Here is a 22756-nt window from a genome sequence, read left to right as displayed (position 1 = left end):
TGAGTAGGATCAGTCAACAAAATCGGTGAGTCATGTCTTCTCCTATTGTGTCACTTGCACTTCATGTCATATGTATAGTATAGCCTTCTCTGTCAGCAATGAGGGATTTAAATGTGATAAATGCAGGGAAGATAATTAGGCTGACGGAGAAGATTTCAGAACTAGAGACACTCATCCAAACTTTAATCAAGTTTAATTGTAAGAGTACAAGGGCTTTAGATACTGCTAGTTGGATGCGACTAGCTTAGTGAACTCTGTACATTGTTCGGTTCCGGCTGTAGAGCCCGTGCAGCAGGGCAACTGGGTGACGGTGAGACGCTGTAGTCGCAGGTCAAAACACCACCCTTCCGTTCCAATAATAACATTTAAACAGATTCTCCCCTCTCAGTGAATCCACTGAGAATCCTGTTGAATGTGCCCTAGTTATTGGCGGTTCTATTACACGGAACATGAAAATAGAGACACCAGCCACCATAGTCACATGTTTGCCGGGAGCCAGAGTGCCTGACATTAAAGCAAATTTTAAATTGCTGGCTAATGCTAATCATAAATTCTCTAAGATTATTATTCACGTCGGCACTAATGATGTTCGACTCCGCCAGTCGGAGATCACTAAAATTAACTTTAATGAGGTGTGTGAACTCGCAAGTACGATGTCAGGCACTGTAATTTGCTCTGGCCCCCTTCCTGTTCGCCGGAGTGATGAGATACTTAGTAGACTGTGCTCACTCATTGGCTGGCTGTCTAAGTGGTGCCCGCAAAATAATATATGGTTTATAGATAATTGGATACGTTTTTGGGGCAGACCTGACCTGTTGAAAAGAGATGGTATTCATCCCTCCTGGGATGGTGCTGCTCTTCTCTCTAGTAATTTGGCTCATAGTCTTAGAGCTCAAACATGAACTGGAGCTCAGGTCAGGAAGCAGACAGACTGGCTTAACCGACCGGCTGCTAGCTGTCTCACGTCACCAAGGTCAGATAAATCCCATCACATAGAAACTGTGTCTGTTCCTGAACTAGGAAATACAAAAAAACTCCCAAATCTATTTAACCCTCTGGGGTCTGAGGGGTTTTCTGGGCCCTGGAGGTGTTCTGACATTTGTTTTTTTTTCAGTTATTTATAAACATGTTCATGGCAAAGGTGTAAATTCACTCTATATAGCACAAACAGGGCTACCATAATATCTGATCAACATGCTTGTAAATCTTTGTATTTTTAAGAGAATAATGTTTATGCGTGGTTATTTGAAAAAATAAAAATTAAAGTTTCTGAAATAAGACCACAAAACACATACTAAATATGTGTCCACAAGACTTTTGACTAATATATGTTGTCGCTTCGAGTTCTGGCTTCAAAATGATGTGAAAATCATCCTGCCTAATCGTTCTCATAAAACAATACATTGATTTAAACTTTGTAAAACATTTTTTTTGTCAGTAGAGGTTTATGCATGGGAGGGGTAATGGCCCATCAATATTAATGAGATTCAGACCAGGGGTGTGACATAGACACTCCCCCAATGGCTAATGGGCCATCAAGTGAGGCAGCCTGAACAAAGAAGTAGAGGAGATTCGAAGGTTTTGTTTTTCAGTCTGTTTTATTGTAATTCCTCTATGTGGAGGAACTAAATGTTCTAAATTTGCAGGTATCTCACAGTAAATGCTTATGCCCCGTTGATGCCGGCTCTAAACAAAATAATGCAAAATGAGCAAAATAAACTAAACAGATAGAATATAGTTACATGTCTTGGTGCCATTTTTGAAAACAGTTCCTGTTCAACTGAAGACACAAGTGAACATTACATGCCTGGCATTTCCAAGGTGTGTCCTGCCTTTTACCAAGCTGTCCTTTGCAAAGCACACAGATCTTGCGACCAACTGTGCAAATGTTCTTTGCATCTGAGCCCAGCTCAGCTCCTGGAACCGGCACATGGTCACTACTGGTTTGTTTTGGTGCTATTTTCTGTGACACACCACAGAGCTCTGCAATAAGCTGTTCCATGAACTGTTTATGGGTCATGTTACCACATAGCTCTTTGTGGATAAGGAAAGCATTGGTGGCAGCAATGTCCAAGAAGTGTAGAAAGATCTTTCTGTACCACTTCATTGTTTTGTGTTGTGCAGTGTAGTACTGTAAGAGCTGATCGGACAGGTCCACACCCCCCATGTGTTTGTTGTATGCAGTAAAAGGTGCAGGACATGGAAATGTCTTTGTCCTCCATGCATCTTGTGTTTTCACCCTCCTCTGCACAGTCTCACCGGTATAAGCAGATTGAATGGTGGAACAGACAGACACCTCTCGTGTGTCCATCCACTTCACAAATACAAGAGGGCCATCCCGAATCCACCTGATGGATCCTCTGGCAGATTTTTTGGAGAGTGAATTAGTTGCATCACGTGGGCAATCCTTCCTGTTGTCCCTGTAAGTCCCACATGCACCAAACTTCATTGCAAACAGGTCTTTGAGGAGCTTTGGGCTTGTGTAGAAATTGTCCATGTACACATGGTACCCAGAGCCTAAAACTTTACAGTCCAAAAGAGATGTTACAGCATCATGTGACAGTCCATGGCCTGAAGGAAAGTTGTTCTTTCCTGTGTACACAGAAAAGTCCAAAGTGTATCCATTTGATGAGTCTGCAAGAACAAACAACTTGAAACCCCATCTGGTTGGTTTGGCTTTCATGTACTGCGTCATACCTGTGTGTGCTTTGCATGCCACCATTCTCATGTCAGTCTCTGTTTTCCATGACAGAGTAGACTGCTTGTTGCTTGTCTGAATGTTTGTCTTGGCCCTCTTTGCAACAGGTGTATGATGATCACCATCACCTTTATAGCTGTAAAACAAACAAACAACTGTGAGCATGTTTATTACACAAAATATAACAACTGCATTTCAATCATTAAAAGTAACATTGGCCAGATGCAAAGCCATACAGACACATAATGTTTGTATGGACTATGTGAAACCATAATATGTAAACAGAATTATACTAATATCTGAAAGAAAGGGAATAAGTGTACTTACTTTTCAGTTGTTCTCAAAACTGAACGACACCTGTCGCGTGCCCTCCCAGTGCGAGTTGCAGGTGAGGCTGAGAGTGATGCTACCACATTCCTATAAAAATAATAATATTAATATTAAAAAAGGTTGAACAAAGTACTATGCCAGCACATGCATAACTGATGGACAGTCAGCATGTTGATAAAACAACATCAGGTCTAACATCTGTAAAATAGTGGGTAAATATGTACTTACTCTTTCTGATTTCTGTCTATGTTGCTGCGTGCCCTCTTAGTGCGAGTTGCAGAACCTACATCATTCCTTTCAAAAAAAGTTGAAAACTATTATTATCATATATTTTAGAGTACTATTCCAGCACATGCACAACTGATGGGCATTAGCATGCTGATAAGATAACACAAAGAAAAAATATGTAACATTATCAACCAACCTCCTAAAATAAATAGTCATACAGGCTCATATTGTAATAAGTATATAAACAAAATTGAACGACCATGGGTAAATATGTACTTACTCTTTCTGATGTTCGACTGTGTTGCTGCGCGCCCTCCGAGTTGCAGATGAAGGTGATGCAGCTACATTCCTTTTTTTTTTTTTTTTTGAAAACTATTATAACATAAATATTTCAAAGTATATTACCATTAGTCTATATGAATATCTGATGCGAATAATTGTAGACACGTGCTGTAGGCATATATTGCGTGTCAATAGGCCATTACGGAGATAGCAAAACGCAAACATTTTTGCAATTCATCAGCTGGGCATATTTACACATTTCAGCACATACACACATTTGCAATAGATATTTGCAAGCACTCTTCGTTGATGATAATGAGGCAGCATAAACACTAGTTAAAATATAATCTAAACATACATAATATTTTCTAAATTAATTTCAAAATTCTAACTTTCATACAGGCCTATGATCTAAACATATCGTTGTACATATTATACAGCATGTCTAGGCTATGCTGTATAAAGTCTTCTGAAGGCACGCGCCGAAACGCGTTTGTGCAAATAAGTTTATTTATGCATGAAGCCTCTCTCCTTAGCTGAGTTATTAGCTGAGTTTCAGTTCATTTTCCAGACTTGTTTCAGAAAGATTTTTACGGAGACAGAGTGAGCTGAAAGCGCACCCTGTTTATTTTATTTATTTAAAAATAAAAACAAGGTTTTGATGTTAATGTGAGTGTACACAAAAAAAAGAAGACCCTCTATAGTTTATAATCATGTATTTATTTTATTTATTTATTTTCCTAACAGTTTCTTTGTCCTGTCCAGCTTCAATAAGACTATTAATTTCATTTCGTTTGCGTGTTAAAACACCAAGCTTCCCCCTACGTGTTGCAATTAACTTAAACAGTTATTTTTCTTCGTACAAATCCTGCTCTTCAGGCTCTTCGTCAGACATTTTTTCAAAGATTAACTCAAAGTTCAACACATAAGTGAGAAAACAAACGCAAGTGAAAGGTTCAGTTTGTGGTGTAAGCACGGCGGCTCACATTCAAAGTAATTTTATGAGCGCAGCGGCTCGCTTCAATTCAGCGTTTTACTCACAAACGTCCAAGGAGATAAAGGTTAAATCCTCCCATATTTCCAGCGGGAAACGTGTATTATCCACATACTTTAAAGAATGCAGCTCCCAATCTTCCAAGTATTCTTAGGATAAATCCGCAAATCAAACTTTCCAAACGCAGGTGACTTCCAAATGTTCCAATGCAGCAGGTTTCACTTTCCAATAGCAGGGTTTTTCAACTATGTAGTGCCTTCCATAAGTCACTTCGGACGCCTCAGGGGTTTCAATAAATTGTTAATTTTATTCCAGTATAGCATTTTGTCACTAAACTGGTAAATAAACCAAAAGTAAATAAATTGAAAAACCATATGCCTGCTGGCGTCCATGCATTTCCAACATCCAATTCCAAACTTTTCAACACCTCAAGGATTCCTCCTTTGTCTACCTCTATGCCACTAATTGGCACAGGTGTGCAATTTTAACTCCTTCTGAGCCAAGGCCTTCCAAGGCCGCAAGGTCATAATTCACCAGCAGGGGTCATTAAATTAAATTTAACATAAATGTCACAAATGGCTCTTACAATGACCATAAATGACAGATTTTTTTAAGTTTATGTTGCTGCTATGTGAAAAAAATCCAGCAAAACGCGCCGGCGCGTTTGCCGACCTCAGAGGGTTAAGAGCTATGAGCTCACAGGACTAGAAGTAGGTAGTATTGATGGAGGTGGAGGTGGATACATAGATCTGCCTAAAATATACACTCAACCCAAGATCCCTGTATCAAAAGAGAACCTACTCACTCACCATGATCTTGAAAAATGGCCTTATTTGAAAGAAATCGAACTGAAAAGAATCAACGCTGACATTGAAATCTTGTTTGGAATTAATGTTCCAAAAGCTATGGAACCGTGGAAAATAGTGAACAGTCAAGGAAATGGACCATATGCGGTCAAGACTGTGCTAGGGTGGGTGGTTAATGGCCCACTCAATTCTTGTCCCTCTATGGATGAAGTTGGATTAACGTCAGTGATGGCCAATCGCATCTCTATGGAAAATCTTCAGGATCTGCTTATCAGGCAATATCATGACTTTCCTGAAAAGGATTATGAGGAGAAAAGAGAAATGTTCTGAAGACAAAATATTCATGAACATAGCAACGACTTCAGTGGAACTCAAAAATGGGCATTGCACTTACCTCTACCGCTTCGTGATAAAGATGCAACCTTGCCCAACAACTATGAAGTGACAGCACAACGTACACTTAACCTTGCTAAGAGATTCAAGAAGGATCCTGCTTATGCAAATGAGTATAGTGTGTTCATGGAGGATGTGCTGAAGAAGGGATACGCAGAAAAGGTGCCACAAGATCAACTCCACAGGAATGATGGTCATCTATGGTATATACCACATCATGGGGTGTACCACAAGAAGAAAGGAAAGCTTAGAGTCGTTTTTGATTGTTCATCTTCGTACAAAGGCAAAGCTCTTACCTCCGAACTTCTCCAAGGTCCTGACCTGACCAACCCTCTTCTTGGTGTGTTGCTTAGATTCAGGAAGGAACGAATTTCAATAATGGCAGACATCGAAGCAATGTACTATCAGGTACGAGTTCAAAATGATCATTGTGACTTTCTTCGATTCCTGTGGTGGCCACAAGGGGATGTTAACCAGCCACTGGAAGTCTATAGGATGAATGTTAATCTTTTTGGTGCAGTATCATCTCCCAGCATTGCCAATTTTGTCTTAAAGCAAACAGGAATTGATCATTCTGAACGATACAGCTCACAAGTCATTGATACAATTAATCATAGTTTTTACGTCGATGATTGTCTCAAATCTGTGGCTTCCGTGGAAGAAGCAATCAAGCTCATTAAAGACCTCAGGGAAGTATGCACCCTAGGAGGATTTACTTTGAGTAAATAGGTGAGCAACAGCTTTGAAGTCCTTGAGACTATTCCAGAAAGTTACAGAGCTCCTCTTGTGAAACAGCTGGACTTGGACAGAGAAAAACCTCCTCTTGAGAGGGCATTCGGAATCCAGTGGAACATCCAAAAGGATGTCTTTACCTTTCGGGTAGCCGTTATAAATAGAGCTCCCACAAGACGAACAATCCTTTCTGTAGTCAATTCTATCTATGACCCACTAGGTTTCCTTTCCCCGTTTGTTCTCAAGGCTAAGCAAATCCTGCAAAGGCTCTGCCATGAGAAATATGGGTGGGATGAAATAATCTCAAATGAAATGATATGACCATGGCAAAGATGGCTTACAGAGTTAGACCAGCTGAGCAGATTTGAAGTGGACAGGTGCATGAAGCCTGAAAACTTTGGTGTTGTAAAGACAGCAGAATTACATCACTTTTGTGATGCGAGGGAGCTAGGGAATGGGACAGTGAGTTACCTCAAACTTACAAACAGTATCAAAGATGTTCACGTTACCTTTGTACTGGGAAAAGCCAGAGTAGTCCCACTGAAACGGATGACCGTTCCTAGACTTGGCTGTGAAGGTGGACAGAATGTTGCAAAAGGAACTTCACATGGAACTGGATGATTCTACTTTCTGGACAGACAGTACAGTAGTACTGAAGTACATCCACAACCAAACAAAACGATTTCATACTTATGTTGCCAACAGAATTGCAGTGATACATAACCTCTCGCAAGTACATCAATGGAGGCATGTATGTTCTGGGGACAACCCAGCAGATGACAGCTCACGTGGTCTACAGATAGAATCCCTCCTAAATTCCACCAGATGGCTGAACGGTCCTCATTTCCTGTCAAATGAGAAATCTGAATGGCCTGAGGTACCAGAAGATCTCCATTACATCTCACCAAATGATTCAGAGGTAAAAAGGGAGATCTCTGTGAATAGCTTGAACCTGCAGAACAATGCAACTACCAGAATAATTGAATATTATTCTTCATGGAGGAAACTATTAAGAGCTATTGCATGGTGGCTAAGGCTCAAAAGACTCTTGATTCTTCGAAATCAGAAAGACAAAGATCTTATGACAGATTCCAAGTGGAAAGTTGAGCAACAAGGATTAACTCCAGAGGATCTGGACGAAGCTGAGAAGTCCATCATTAGCTATGAACAACAGCGCTACTTTGACTCTGAGATTACACTTTTGAGAGTAGACAAACCCATCAAAGCAAATAGCTCCATATACAAACTGGATCCAATCATTGATGAGGGCATTTTGAGGATTGGAGGAAGGCTAAGCAAAGCAGCCATGCCAGTGAGTCTAAAGAACCCAATTATCCTACCTAAAGACTCGCACATATCCAGACTGATCCTGCGTGATATTCATCAAAAGGTTGGACACTCAGGAAGAAATCACATGCTCTCAAGATTGGGTCAGAGGTTCTGGCTACCATCTGCCAATTCCTCTGCGAGAAAGATAATAAAAGCTTGTGTCTTTTGCAGACGAATGCAGGCTAAAATTGGAGAACAGAAAATGGCTGACCTACCAGAGGAACGTGTCGCTCCTGATCTACTACCTTTCTCACATGTAGGTATTGACTACTTTGGACCTATAGAAGTCAAAAGAGGCCGCTCTCGTGTGAAGAGATGGGGAGTGATATTTACCTGCATGGCGAGCCGAGCCATTCATCTTGGGGTAGCAAGCACACTTAACACAGACTCTTGTATCAATGCTATTCGATGGTTTTTATGTCGGAGAGGACCAATACTGACCATCAGGTCTGATCGTGGCACCAATTTTGTGTGTGCACAGAAGGAATTAGAGGCCATCTTGAACCAGATTGACCTTCGCAAAATTCAAGATGCTTTGCTGAGTGATCATGTCAGGTGGATTTTCAATCCACCATTTGCACCCCACTTTGGAGGAGTGTGGGAGAGATTAATCAAGCTAGTAAAAAAAATACCACTTTCTGTCTTAAAACAACAGACATTGGATGATGATATGTTACAAACAGCTTTCTGCGAAGTCAAATGCATTCTCAGTGATCGGCCCATTACAACTGTATCAGGTGATACAAATGATCTTGAACCCCTAACACCAAATCACCTTCTGCAGTTGAAATCCAAACCTCTCTTTCCACCTGGACTCTTCAATAAGGATGACTTGTATGCTAGAAAGCGATGGAAACAGGTTCAATACCTTGCAGACATTTTCTGGCAACGATGGACCACTGAATATCTTTCATGGATGCAGCAACGGCAAAAATGGGTCAATACCAAGAGAAACTTCAAGGTAAATGACCTAGTAGTCATAGTGGACCATACAGCACCAAGGAACTCGTGGCCCCTAGGTCGTGTGATGAAGACCCTGCCAGGGCCCAAAGGTCTTGTCCGCAGTGTCATACTGAAGACTAGAACTGCTGTTCTACAAAGACCCATCACCAAACTCTGCTTGCTCCTGGAAGCTGAAGAATCAGCTTAAGAGTCTAACAATGCAATGTCAGCATTCTATAGTCTGTTCAATATGCACGCTTTCACATATCCTGACAAACTCAGGGGTTCATGGGGATGATATAAAAAAGAGAGAAGGAAGTTAAATATGACAATGTGTTGACATTGATAAATGGAATGCAATGTAATTGTTTTGATAAATGCAATATGAATTGACATTTGGTTTGGTATATTGAAAATATGGCAAGACTTGTATTAGTTATGTGTGTTTTGGCTCCATTCAAAATATTATGCTTAGTAATTGTTCTGCTTCTGGCATTAACAATTAGGGGCCAGGATGTAGGAGCCATATTTAGAATTTTTGTGTACTACCAAAATTGATATTTGTTTAATTTACTTATTTTATATTTTTCTTTTGTTTCATATCTGGACTAACCTGTTCACGTGAATAGACTTGCTCCTCCTCCTTGACACATCATTACGGCGCGAATGTGCAGGACTTAAATGTGTATTAGAATTGTTGGTAGACAGGTTAGAGTGTGGAGAGCAACAGTTTTCTTCAATCGCTTGCTATGGTATCCATGCTCACAGCAATATTTTGTTTTTTGTTTTCTTGGAAGTAAAATTTTTTTTTGGATTGAAAGTAAACCGGAGATTATGTTCAATAAACCGCGGCTTTTGTCATGACTGCATCTCCGTGCGTGCTTTGTGGACATGTGAATCGGGAGAGACTCCTCCGCTAACCTCAAAAGGGCTAAAGAAAGTTTTAACAAGATTAGCCTCTACAGTCATACTCTCTTCCTTTCAGCACAGAGCTGATGATGTCTCTCTCAAATGGCGTGACAAACCTTGAATAAAACAGAATGTATAAAACAGATCAATTAAGCCCTTTTCACACAGAGATTCTGGAAAATACACGGATAATGTGTCCCGGGATTTGACCCGGGATCATTTTGATTTTGGTTCATTCACACTGCCAGTGATTTTCCGGAATCTGTACGTGCGTTCACACACATCCCGTAAAGACACGTGACATCGATGTGATGTAATGTCTCAGCAGCGTCTTAAGTTTGCTAATGAGTTGCAGTTTCTCTCTCGAGAAACCACGCGTGTGCATCTTTTTTCCTGATTCAATCATAAACTAGCGCATGAAGTACCGTTCCACAAAGCTGGCGAACGATCTTAGCTTCAGTGTCATCACTACGACACACCCCTTACGGCATTGATTACGGTTTTGTACACACAGAGTACCTTCCAGAACTGATCCCAGCAATGTTACTTGGTTCCCATCCCGGGACCGATCCCGGCATCAATCCCAGGATGCGTTTACGTTCACACAGAAGGCATTCTAGCAATTTTATGGGAATTTCCTGGGATCAACGCAATGTGTGAAAGGGGCTTTACAGTGCATAGTGGCAAATATTTGTCATAATATTCAATGGCTTATTTAGCATGCAGTACCATTCAATTGTACAATTGGCAACAATACTATAGTACATAACTCACAAAAGATTCAATCAGCATGTCTGGTGTCACTTTGTTCTACCCATGAAGGAGACACACGGTAAAGGCCAACGGCAGCTTCACTGGGAAGAATCCATGATCCTGGTATCCTTTTAGTAGAATTCTACCTACTGCCTCCCATTCTTCTTTTCCATACTCAGGCTGAAGTGCTGGGACATACTCTGTAACAGTCTCGCTATCCACTCCTAGTGAGACACGATTTCCTTATCACTTCTCACGTGTGTTTGGTTGTGAAACGTAGTTTGCGGACCAGCTAGAAGTTGTCAGTGATTCTTTCTTTTGTAAAATCATGTAGTGTGCCGATCCATCGTTCAGTGTGAACACAGCAGCAACTGAATGTTACCCCAGATAGTCACGCAGTGTGAAAAGAACAGTGACCCGACTACTTTGAAAATCGTGCAGTGTGAACTCGGCATTAGTTTTCACTGTACTGTGATCCATAGAGTACCTCCAATGCTTTGTATCATAGTCAATTGTTCCATTTGCAGGGATGGAGCGGAATGGAACAATAGTCCCGTGACGAAGCAGTAACTAGTTTAACCCACAATGATTCCAAATCCCAAATGACCACAGTCACGCTTTGAAGCCACTGTCCTTAGGTTATAGAACTCTCATGTTCCAGTTCGTATTACAGCCTTGAGCTTGATCGACTAAAGGAAAAATAGAGGATATTCAAAGAGTCCTTCTACAAACAAAACATGCATACTAACATTAGCACGCCCGTTTCAAACCGACCAACAGCAATAAAACCCCCAAACAACTAAATACAGCTTGCACAGAAAATAACCACAGTTGACATGTTGAGCTTGAAACAATAGTTTCTCAATCTGGACTCTGAGCAGATTGTGTGAACCAAGAGAGAAGAACCATGCTTCCCTTTCCACATCATTTGCAATGTCCTGTTTTACTAAAATGAATTACCAATATAATTACTAAAATAAGTTATTCATTTCAAATAGAATATATGCGGTAGTGATTCATTGGATCAAGAGAACTCAAGGTTTGGATCATATTACGGTTTTTGAGTCACGGATTGGATCATTTTTCGGACCAGCAGAAAAAAAAAAAATATATATATTTTGGGTGGGGGTTAACTTTGCTTTCCATTTATCACTTAAAGCTCACTTTAAGTAACCTACTCCAATACCACTGCAAAAACTACAAGCCTAACTAATAAAGTTAAAGCAATATTAAAGGAAAGTGAACAGACAGTAAAAAGAACAAACAGCAATTACAAGCATAGATAAATACAATCTAACATATACAATCTAACATTTACAAATAAAGTAAGGTCTAACTGTAGTATTCATGTCAGGTAGGCCAACAAAAATGTAATAATTAAATGAAAAATAACACTGTTTACTAGTGCTGCACGATTAATCGTATCGCAATCGCAATCGCGATGTCAAGCCTACGCGATTATATGACGCAAAATGCTGCGATTTTATATTAAATAAACAAATAAGCCTATAAATGCAGCATCTGTTAATTTTTGGCATCTTTTGGTCCCGCTCTTATTCATGCAAATGCTTTTAAACCATTCATGCGCGATAAGACAAAAAAGAACGCGCTGTCAGTCAGTGAATGTCCTCCTGACACACACACACACGACCCACTGATAGACGCGCGCCAGTATCAAGTTCTCTTTCGCGGTAGAACGAACAACACACATGTAGCCTATGCCAAAATGAACGCGCTGCCTGTGACACACAGAAAGACTCGCAATAATATCGTGCGTGCGCACAAAACAGCATGCCAGAATACAGTTCTCTTTCGAGCTTGAACGAACAATAACACACACAATTATGCCAAAATGTCTTTTTGTCGAGTATCTTCATAACATAAGATTAGTCTTATGATGAACGTTAAAGGGGTCATGAACTGGATTGTTTTATTATTTTATAATGTTGCCTGGGGTGCCCTTATAATGTTAGTATGATTTTTACATCAAAAATTGTCATAATTTATAAATAAAAGCCATTTTTCCAAGCCTGATTTCTGCCTCAGATTTGAACGCTCTGTTTTAAGGGGCGTGTCTGCTGTGAGACTGCAGTGCAAACGCCCACTGCTGTGATTGGCTGACATGCTTGCATATGAAATAGCTAGTATTACAGGAACTCTCTCGAAAACTTTTACTACGTTTTTACTATTACAGCTATCGAGATTAACAAATCGTGAAAAGTATCGTTTAAAGCATTATATTTAAATCTATTCCATCACATGAAAGGTTGCAGCATGATGAGCACTGAGCAGATGACAGACAGTCTGTTGATCGCGTGAATAAAGATCTTATCATTGCAACGCAATTTTTGCACTCTCACAAATGCTTACACCAAATCACAATGCAAACACGATGTGAGTACACAGTAAGAGCTTTGTTGTGTAGTGTAACAGTGTCATTATTTCATCACGAGTTTGGTAAGTGTCCAGATAAGCTCTCGCGGCTCGCGCTGTGCTGTTTGATTGACAGCTTGGGCGAAAGGGATCGTTCTTTGATCGCTTTCTGTAGGCTATATAATTTAATAACAGTTTAAAAAAAGATTATTTTCATAATACTACGAGAAATTATGTGAAGTTGATCGTTTAGTCACTGATGCATAAACAGTATTGAACGATTTTAAGAGAAATATCTGAACTTGAATAATTACACAGAAACCACTGATCGCAGATCAGGCATTATAGAATACACATGGTTACTTACATGTTGCTGGCAGATCCGTGTCGGGAAATTGTGATTGACTGATTTAATAAAGTTTAACCATGCTGGAATCCGAAGGAAGCTTATGCAGACTGTCTTCTTCCACAACCAGGCACTGCACAATATTTAGTAAACAGCATGTTTATTGCTTGGAAGTAGCTCGATCCGGTAAGCAATCATCATGTCGTCCTATGTTATTTAGCATGTTTGGGCGAATCAGTGGGCGGGGCTAAACAGGCCGTGTTGAAGTAGGCGTTGATCTTCTTTTGTGGAGGCGGTGTTTTATCCTCTTTGACGTCATAGTTCCCCACTTTGAAAAACGAGTCGTTTGCTGAGCCTGATGTCTATAAAAGCTTTTATTGGACTAACAAGGTAGTTTTCAGTTCTGAAACTTACAGGATATTATTATAGTATGATGATCTCTTATGTCAAAAGCTCAAGGAAACTTTGATTTCTCAGTTCATCACCCCTTTAAGAGTTCTGACTCGCGAGAGAATGAGGTGCGTATGAGATCCGCGTCTCTGACAGCAGCTGGTCTTAAAGGGACAGTACACAGTAGCTACTAATTATATCTGTCGCTAAAGTTAATCAAGGAAAAACAAGGAACAGAGAAAAACACTCACTGCTCTTGTCACAAACATCAGCGTACACTCTGAAACCAGTCACTTCTCTATATAAACAGGCAATTAAGATATTTGACAAGAAACCGAGATGGCATCATTGTGATATACAAAAGCTTTTTTCATACACAAGCTTTTTACTTTTGAAAATTTTAGTATTTTGAAATTGACTTTTAAAAGCCCCCTATGGACAGGTGTTGAAAATTAGCACATGTGCTATAACACTTTAAACAATGCACCTGGTTCGTCCAATGTTATTGCTTTTTCCATATTTAATCAATATTAAATAAATAATAAAAAATAAAGACTAAAGAACTTTTTTCTTTAGGCAGATTATCACTAATCTGCGTGTGCATTTATTTTCCTTGAGAACCAAGCAAGTTGACTCATGAAACCATTTGTTTATTATATCGCAATCGCAATATTGACCTCTATTATCGCAATATGCCATTTTCCCCAAATCGTGCAGCCCTACTGTTTACTGTATAAACTTTATAAATTAATCTTTGTTAAAGCTGTGTTTTGTAGTTTGATTAACATTAATGACAGACAACAGCATGTATTTATAGGCTGCTGTCACTTTAACTCGTTCACTTAAGACATAACCGATTGTGTTTACGAGAATACTTCATTATTTTGACTGTGTGTGTATAATATGTCCATAGACGTGCATGGGGACGCGAAAGAGGAATCGATTCGGAGTCTGAAATGCGCCTCTCTCTCTGTGTGTGCTGCTGTGACCACAGATAACAGTGTGCGACGCCGAGTACCGAAATAAATTCTCATTTGCCTCTTCCAGCGCTGGAATGTTTTAAAATCTATTGAATGTGTAAACTAGCAAGACAAACCACGTGCAAATGATAACCTTTCATTCTATTGTGGTTAAACTCGAATCATATGCATGGCGAACCGGATCAACGATCCGTTTAACCCCTAGGTAACTGGATTCAAAATAATGAACATATTAATAAATATGCATGTTTAAATCACCTTTTGCTCAATCATACGCTTTAACATGTCCTCTGGCATTCCACGATTGCGAAGGAAGTCATCATCATCCTCCGCCATGACTGCGATGATCTGTGCCCACTGTTTTCTGCGTTTGCTCCCGCCAGCTTTGACCTTCCTGTTCCTGTTGTGATGCGATCAAATCTGGCCGATGTACAAATGTCCTATGGGCAACAACTCTTCTATCTATTCTGCAGTAGGTTTCATAATAGTATACTCTTAGCACAGACCATACAGCAGCAGCAACAACAATAACAGTGAAATTATTATTATTAATAACGCGTTTAATTACACGTTAATACACTCAAATGAGATCGACTCAGAAAAGACGTCATTAAACATGTACATCTTCTTTGTTGCATGCGCAAATTATGATCACTAATACAAAATAAAACATTTTATTCACAAAAATGTCTCTATTTGTACAAATTGCTGCACATTCGTTGAATTCTGAATTTTGCACACATAAGTTGAAAGCAATTTATTTGTGGATGGTAGCCTAAAACATATCTGCAACTTTTATCAAGTTCACGGATAATTGTGTGTGCATTTATTAATCATTATGATACTAAAATCATAATAAAGTATACTACAAAAAATCAGATGAGTCCAGAATATGAACGCAACGCGTTTAATTTCACGTTAAGCATTTTCCTCCCATTGAAAACCATTATAAGAACGCTAAATGTGGCTTAATGCATATTAGAATGTCCCCTTATTATGTCGAAATAACAAGTTATGTCAAAATAACGAGATATTTATGTCAAAATAAGAAGATATTATGTCAAAATAATGACCTATTATGTCGAAATAACGACTTATGTCGAAATAACGAGATATTATATCAAATAACGAGATATGTTGAAATAAGTTGGAAATAAGTTTTTTCACCTTGCGGTTCAGGGCTTCCGTAGATTTTTGCACGAGGATTCAGAAAATAAGTATGGGCAGAATGCTTTACTTGGTAATTTAAAGAAAAAGGTACAGATGGTGGACAACCAGAATGCCTAATCACCGCGGCGAAAATAAACCAGCCGCATTTCAAAGTCGTTCCCGAAATGACCGCCAGGTGGCGCAAAGGGACATTGTGCAAAACAGCAGCAATTGCCGTATTTTAAAATGTAAGTGGGTTAAATATAAAACCCTAAGCCTAATAGGCATATTTTTCATATATATAAATAGGCCTATTAGGCTACAACAGAATAGAACCAAAGATAGAATCAATTTTAGAACTGAAAAAATAGAATCAAAAGTTAAAAATAGAGACGATATTAGGAGCAATGACGCGGAATTTTTTTACTATTCTATTGAGGAATTAGATAAATGAAGAGCTCTCGTGAGCGATACAATTGCATAGTAATTCGTAGTGATTTCAAAAGCAGTCCTTAAAAAAAAAAAAAAAATACATGGAGTAGTGTGGCATAATTTTTGAGAGATTACGCGGAACGCGTTTTAGTTAAGATCCTGGTTTCAATGCCCTTAATGTATAGGCTAGGCTACTGCTTTAAAAAAATGTCACAACGCGTTTTGAGATTGTTTTGAATTAAACATTGAAGTTTAAAATGTAGTGTTTTGGCACACCAGGCCGAGTGGCGTTACGCATTGTTCAAAAATCAGGTTTTATTCTGGCATGGTGAATTGGCCTTAGATTTTTTTTTTTTTGATTTATTAGATTTAGATTTTAGATTTCGTTAGATTTTTTTTTCTCATAACAGCTAAAATAACTAATATATGCCTTGTCTTAATATGACCTACTTAATATAGGCAATAGGCATATAATAGCCTATAAATTAGCAAAACTTGGCCACTAAATATTTAATTTTCAATTATTTTAATTATCACAATTAAAGTTTTAATTTTATTAAATTGAACAAGCGCAACAATCAGCATTTAATAAAATATTCTAAAAGATGTATTATTAATAATAATGTTATTTCAACATAATATTTCGTTTTTTCGACATAATGTGTGCGTGCAACAAGCAAGATGTGTATTTGTAAATCCGGTGATGCGTGCATTGATTTTTATCAATAAACTAGTGTTTTCTGACAGTGTCGACTGCAAAGATGAAGTTGACGATCGCCATATTTGTAGTGAACGCACCTAGAGAGAAATGCACATAAAGACATAATCAGAGAGTAGCCTTTTTCTTTTCGTTTTGAATTATTTCGTTTGAAGACATTTCAAGCTTTGTGTATTTGATGTATTTATCATGTCTGTGTGAGGCATACGCTGAGTTTCGTTAAGTTAGGAGGATGAGATGCGCTCCAGCTGACTCTAATAGCCGACTTTGTGTTAATTTAATTTGTAGAGGATTTTTTTAACTCAAACATTAACACTGAAATAAATGAAACTAAATTATTGTAAATTTTTTGGCACACCACGACGAGTGGCGCTATGCATTGTTCTAAAGCCAGGTTTTATTCTGGCATGTTGAATTAGTGTTCGACAAACGCGGCGGCGCGTTCATTTGAATGAAGAGCGTTTGAGCGAACACACACTGGAACGTTAGGCCATGTCGTAACGAGTGAATCGTGGCCGAGTGGTTGAACTTACGTTACGATCATTTAGATGACACGGGTTCGAATCCCGAAATAACTTGGACTATTGATATTTTTATATTAGCCTATTAATGCATTTTATAGTCTATTGTTGATGCAGAGAGATTTGTCTAGTTCTAAAACATAATTTATTGCTTATAGCCTATTTACAAAATAAAATCACCATGCATTTCCATTTTACACTAAGGAACAAATATTATACAATGACTTTACTTCTGTAGCATATAATAATTCCAATCATAATTTCAAAAGCAGTTCTGTTAAAAAAAAAAAAATATATATATATATATATATATGACGTTTAAACGACAAACAATAAAATCAGAACCAGTATTCTGTTGCGTTCATGGTTTCAGTGGCAGTAATGCATCCACGGCTTTTCAAAATGTCACAAAGCGTTTTGAGATTGTTTTGAATGAAATATTGAAGTTTATAATTAAGTGTTTTGGCACACCACGACGAGTGGCAAACTCTTTGTTTTGTTTTGCAAACTCAGCTAGCCTGTGGGGGGTTTGGAGAAGGCAATAGTTGCTTTATCGTGGGGGTGCAGGACAGAGGTGTTAATGTTCCGTCTTTCATATGGAGAGTGTCGGAGCCAGCCTGATGAGCAGGCAAAGGCTAAATTCTTTTAAGGATTAATCTCAAAATCTCCAAAAGTCCATAGCCTATGTACAGTAGGCCCTATATCTTATTAAATTATATATTGTAGTTTTATTGATTGTATTTAAAGGTTTTCCACACACAATTTCAATTTAGCAGATACAGAGCTCTTTAATTCGCGACCCACCTCGTTTTATTGTAAGGTGAATTCAGCAAGGCATGTTGTATCTTTGAAGGAACAAAAGCTATTTGTTACAGTTTTTTCTTTCGTGATTTGTGTGGATGACACACAGCGACATATACAGTATTATCAGCTGTATGGTGTTTCTTACGCTGAAATGCTTAATTTCGAGAAAGACTCGCGCCGCGCGCTGTGAGGGAGACCAAACTTACTAAAAAAATATCCAGCGCAAGAGAGGCAAAGAAATTAAATAATTTATGTTGCTTTGAACTTTTTTCGTTTTGTACCGTTTTAATTTTTTAATTTAGCTGCAATTTCTTTGACAATAGAAATGTTAAATGTTGCAAGAATAAGATTCTGTGTTTCTTATTTTGCATCACAAAGGGAATAAACTCTATCGATGCAAGCCTGTTTAAATAAATAAACTGTCCCGACACTTTATTCATACCTTGAAATGTGCGATGGGTTTTCAAACTTAATTAATTTTCTTTTTCTTTTACATTTTCATTGTTTATTTTGTAATTGAAAGCAATACTGTAGGCCTATTGAAAGTATTTTTCTGATTTGTTCGATCTGTTTTGAAAAATGTCTTCCGTTGCTATGGCCGGGTATCACTGTCGTGTCAGTCATCTCAATCTCGTGAATGATTCACACACACACAAAAAATAATTTAGCAGATTAAAGACGAGCTTCATCATCTTCATTTTCTGGTGCAGCAAATTTATGTTGTAATGTACAATTGATGATTAAACAAGACGATTGACTTTAATAAACAGAGGCATATTTAAGCATCAAGAACGGAAAAACATAAACACTGTCAGCTACACTGAGATTCGATCTCAGATCGTTTGAAGCTCCGAGAGACTATTGTTAATGCATTGACCACAGAGCTATCGTCTGAATAGGTCTACTACTGTTTGTTCGGGATTTGAACCGATTTGAATTCGGCCACGAATTTGTTTTGTTTTATTTTGTTTTAAATGTATTTTTACATATTTTGCTTTCGTTAATGTTAACCAATTCTGTTGTAGCATAATAGGCCTATATTTTTTTCCTAAAAGTTTGTTTTATTCTCTGCTTTGTTTGTTTATATTTTTACATATTCAATAAGTCTCATAAAAAAGTTTTTTTTTTTTTAACATTTTTTTTTTTAAATAAACAGATAGGAAACTTACCTTTTAAAATGCCGCAGTTGCTGCTGTTTTGCCCTGTCACTTGCGCCACCCGGTATAGCCTAGTCATTTCGCGAACGACTTTGAAATTCGACTGGTTTATTTTTGCTGCGGCAGTTTAGGCATTGTGGTTGATTATTTATTAAATAATTCAATTGATAATCATAACAACATGTAAGCCTATTTAATTCTGAATATAACAAAGAATGCTTAAACCGACTAACATCGGTTAGTAACTGCAAGTCCTGAAAATGTTTTAATTTTACGGTAAATTATTTTAATTTATTTCACTGTTATGTTTCAGTTAATAAATCTACAAACACATTAAAATAACACGAAGTAAATGACAAGTAACCTATTGACATAGCCTTTCTAAATTATAGAAAAACTGGGCACACAATGTTAACATGTGTCTACTTTGTTTAAATTTAATGAATTTGAATTCGTTTAACCACAATATTTATCTTGAATTTATCTGTGACCTCTCAGCTCAGATTACTGCCGCGGCAGATTACGTCATAAAGAGAATAAACTGACACTTTTCAAAGTCTGTGATTACAGCACCACTCAGCGGTAAAAGGCAGCAAATACACATCCCAATTTTGCCGCCGCGGGAACGGCGGCGGTAAAAGTCTCATTCTGGTTGTCCACCATCTGTACAAGGTATTGTTGTAGGTAACTGAGATAGTTGAAATTAATACATTTAAATATAAATTGAAGCCATGCAAAAATGACCATTGGAGTGTGACCACCATCGTACATTGTTGATTTGTTTTGGGATGTTCTTTTTTCTATGGAAGTCTATGAAATGCTATATTAAGCGGGGCAAGATCTGATTTTAATACAGTTTCATAAACCACATCACAATAATCAAAGTACTGAAGTATTAATTGAGAAACAAATTTCTTACGAACACTATATGAAAAACAATTCCGAAATCGATGTAAGATACTAATTCCAATGTTAACTTTGTGTAAAATATAGTTAATGTGATTTGAAAAAAAATCAATCAAGCCATACCCCGAGATATTCAATATAGTATCAACTTTATGCAATAAGGAGTACCTTATTTAGGTGATACAATTTAAGTTTCTGTCTAGAACCAAAAATCATAACAACTTTTTTTTGTTGTTGTCAAAAGCCAATCTTGTAACATATTAAAATCAGACTGAAGAGATAGTTGAATTTGTATAGAAACAGAATTTGAAGCATATATAACAGTATCATCAGCATAAAGTTGAACCTGACAACTTTTGAGAATTAATGGTAAATTAACACAAATAGAAAAAAGAAGTGGTCCCAGTATTGAACCTTGAGGGAAATAACTGAACTGAACATAACCTAAACTGAACATAACTGAAGGATCAGTAAAGTTGAAAATAAAATATGAATCTTTTTGGGTGGACTGGTCCAACCCAATTGAATGCATACGTTTTTATACACATTTTTAGAATTTATGCGCATCTTGGCATTTCCATCCAGCATTTTTTTTGGTGATATCCCAAAATGCACATAATACTTTGCGGATGGAACCATAGCTAATGAAGATTGACTGGACTATATTGTAAAAAACATTATTTCTTAAATAGATACATTTCAATCATATCCCTTAATCATCCGCATGAGACATTGGTGCTTAGACCCTGATAAATGATGCTTGTGGGTATATTTGATTTGTTTATTTTTATCACACTCCATATACCTTTCCATCTACGCTAACAAGTTAAAGTTATAGGTCATTTATTAATCTATTTTATGTTTTTTTTTTTTTTTTCTACCTATAGGTGAAAGGTTCACTTGGAATGAACGTTTTCAGTGCTATAATTGCAGGCATTTCCTTTATCATAATTCCATTGGATTTGACTCTAGGGCCATTGAACACTTACTGCGACAGTTATTATGATTGTTATGATATTGGGGACAAGTATAAGGTATGTTACCAACTTTTATTTTCACATTTATTTAGTAATTACAATAAAATCACTCTGCTCAGTAAAGTTGTCAAGTCAAGCCTTAATCTGCTCTCATTTATCTAGTCTTTTTACAAACATTTCAGAAGTAGTTTATAGATCTCTTGCTATTACTGATCATTTACAATGCAAGAAGGCATTATACATTAATTTTAAACTCAGTCCAGTTTGACCTATAAATATGTTGTATTACTATATGAACCTCAAGGATGATAGATTCTGAACTTCTGAACAGCCTGTGTACTGATGTGAGTGCTAATCATCAATTATTTTGTCATTATTATTTATGCTAATGTTGAATTCTCTCTCAGACTCTCTTCTGGGGAATCGGTAGTGTATCATTGATATTCGCCTTCCTTCAGTTTATCATCTCCATCTGTCTGTCAGCATTTGCCTGTAAAGCCACCTCCTGCTGTTCTCCACAGGTGAGTGATGCGCCAAGTCTTTCAGTTGCAAAATGACTTTAAGATATCCAAATGAAAGCATAAATTTCCACACCAGGACATTTCAGAAGGATTTCAGTATTTTGCTTTTTTTCTACTCCATTTGAAGTATATTGATGTCTATAATCCTGAAATACTGAAACTGTCTGCCAGTGTCTTTGCATGTAAGAAGACATAAAACAATTTGTGTGCATTTTTCCAAAGGTGCCGTTTGTTCCACAAGTTTTAACTCAACAACCCTGTTGTTTTGGGCACAATCACTTCCCTGATCTTAACAACTCAGAGGTAAGAGAAGCTAAAAAAAAAATAAACGTTCCACAAAGCAAATGTATTATTTGAATTTAGTGTCACTATATGATCTTGAAGTGTGTGGATGTAATGGGTGCATTAATTGTTTAATAGCATCAATAAATAAGTGATCTGTAAGCAAGGAAGCTGATCATATAGCTCATATATATATACTTTTTTTCTTTTAGATATCTGTGGTCAGCAACCCTGCCATGCATCATCCTCCTGCAGAAAATCCTCCACAATACAGTGATTTTAAAATATAAATATTAAAACAGAGTCGACAGAGTTGAGGTGGGACACAAGGGTTTTTCCAGTGATTTCCCATCTCTAATGTCTTTCATTAAAAAGAGAACATTATAGAAAAGAAAAAATAATTACAGAATTTATAAGTCACAAATGTGTAAACAATAGGGGTGTAATGGTACACAGAAGTCATGGTTCGGTTCGTACCTCAATTTTGGGGTTTGTTAGAATTTCGATACAATAGGAAAAATGGCCACACTTTAGTTTTAGGGTCCAATTCTCACTATTAACTAACTGTCAACTTTTATTACTAATTATTGCTTAGTAAACAGCGTTGCATTACCCCTTCTTCTGAACTTGAGTGTGGATCATCTGTGACTGACTGTATTTGTCATCTGACTGCATGCACCGAGGTATGAATACATATTTGGGATGAATACATGTATCGTTACACCCTTAGTAAATAATAACTATTCAAGACTAGATACTATTTCATGAGTTCTTACGTTTTAAGTCAAGAAATTTACCTAATCA

At 37.6% G+C, this 22756-nt stretch overlaps 1 protein-coding gene across 1 annotated transcript in view; it reads left to right on the top strand.

Annotated features, from left to right (window-relative positions):
• The window catches only part of LOC311290083 (membrane-spanning 4-domains subfamily A member 8-like), a 28115-nt gene extending 5797 nt beyond the window's left edge, over positions 1-22318 (top strand). Inside the window, exons 5-8 of the mRNA XM_084408376.1 lie at positions 21060-21206; positions 21557-21670; positions 21893-21973; positions 22165-22318. Coding sequence (XP_084264502.1) covers positions 21060-21206; positions 21557-21670; positions 21893-21973; positions 22165-22242 — 420 coding nt within the window. The 3' untranslated portion in view covers positions 22243-22318. The remainder of the gene's footprint in view (positions 1-21059; positions 21207-21556; positions 21671-21892; positions 21974-22164) is intronic.
• Positions 22319-22756: the final 438 nt, after the last annotated feature.

This window comes from Rutilus rutilus, assembly GCF_951802725.1.
Source record: "Rutilus rutilus genome assembly, chromosome: 4".
Classification (NCBI taxonomy): domain Eukaryota; kingdom Metazoa; phylum Chordata; class Actinopteri; order Cypriniformes; family Leuciscidae; genus Rutilus; species Rutilus rutilus.
The sequence above is the reverse complement of the archived record's forward strand: the minus strand, read 5'-3'. Positions and strand labels throughout refer to the sequence as shown.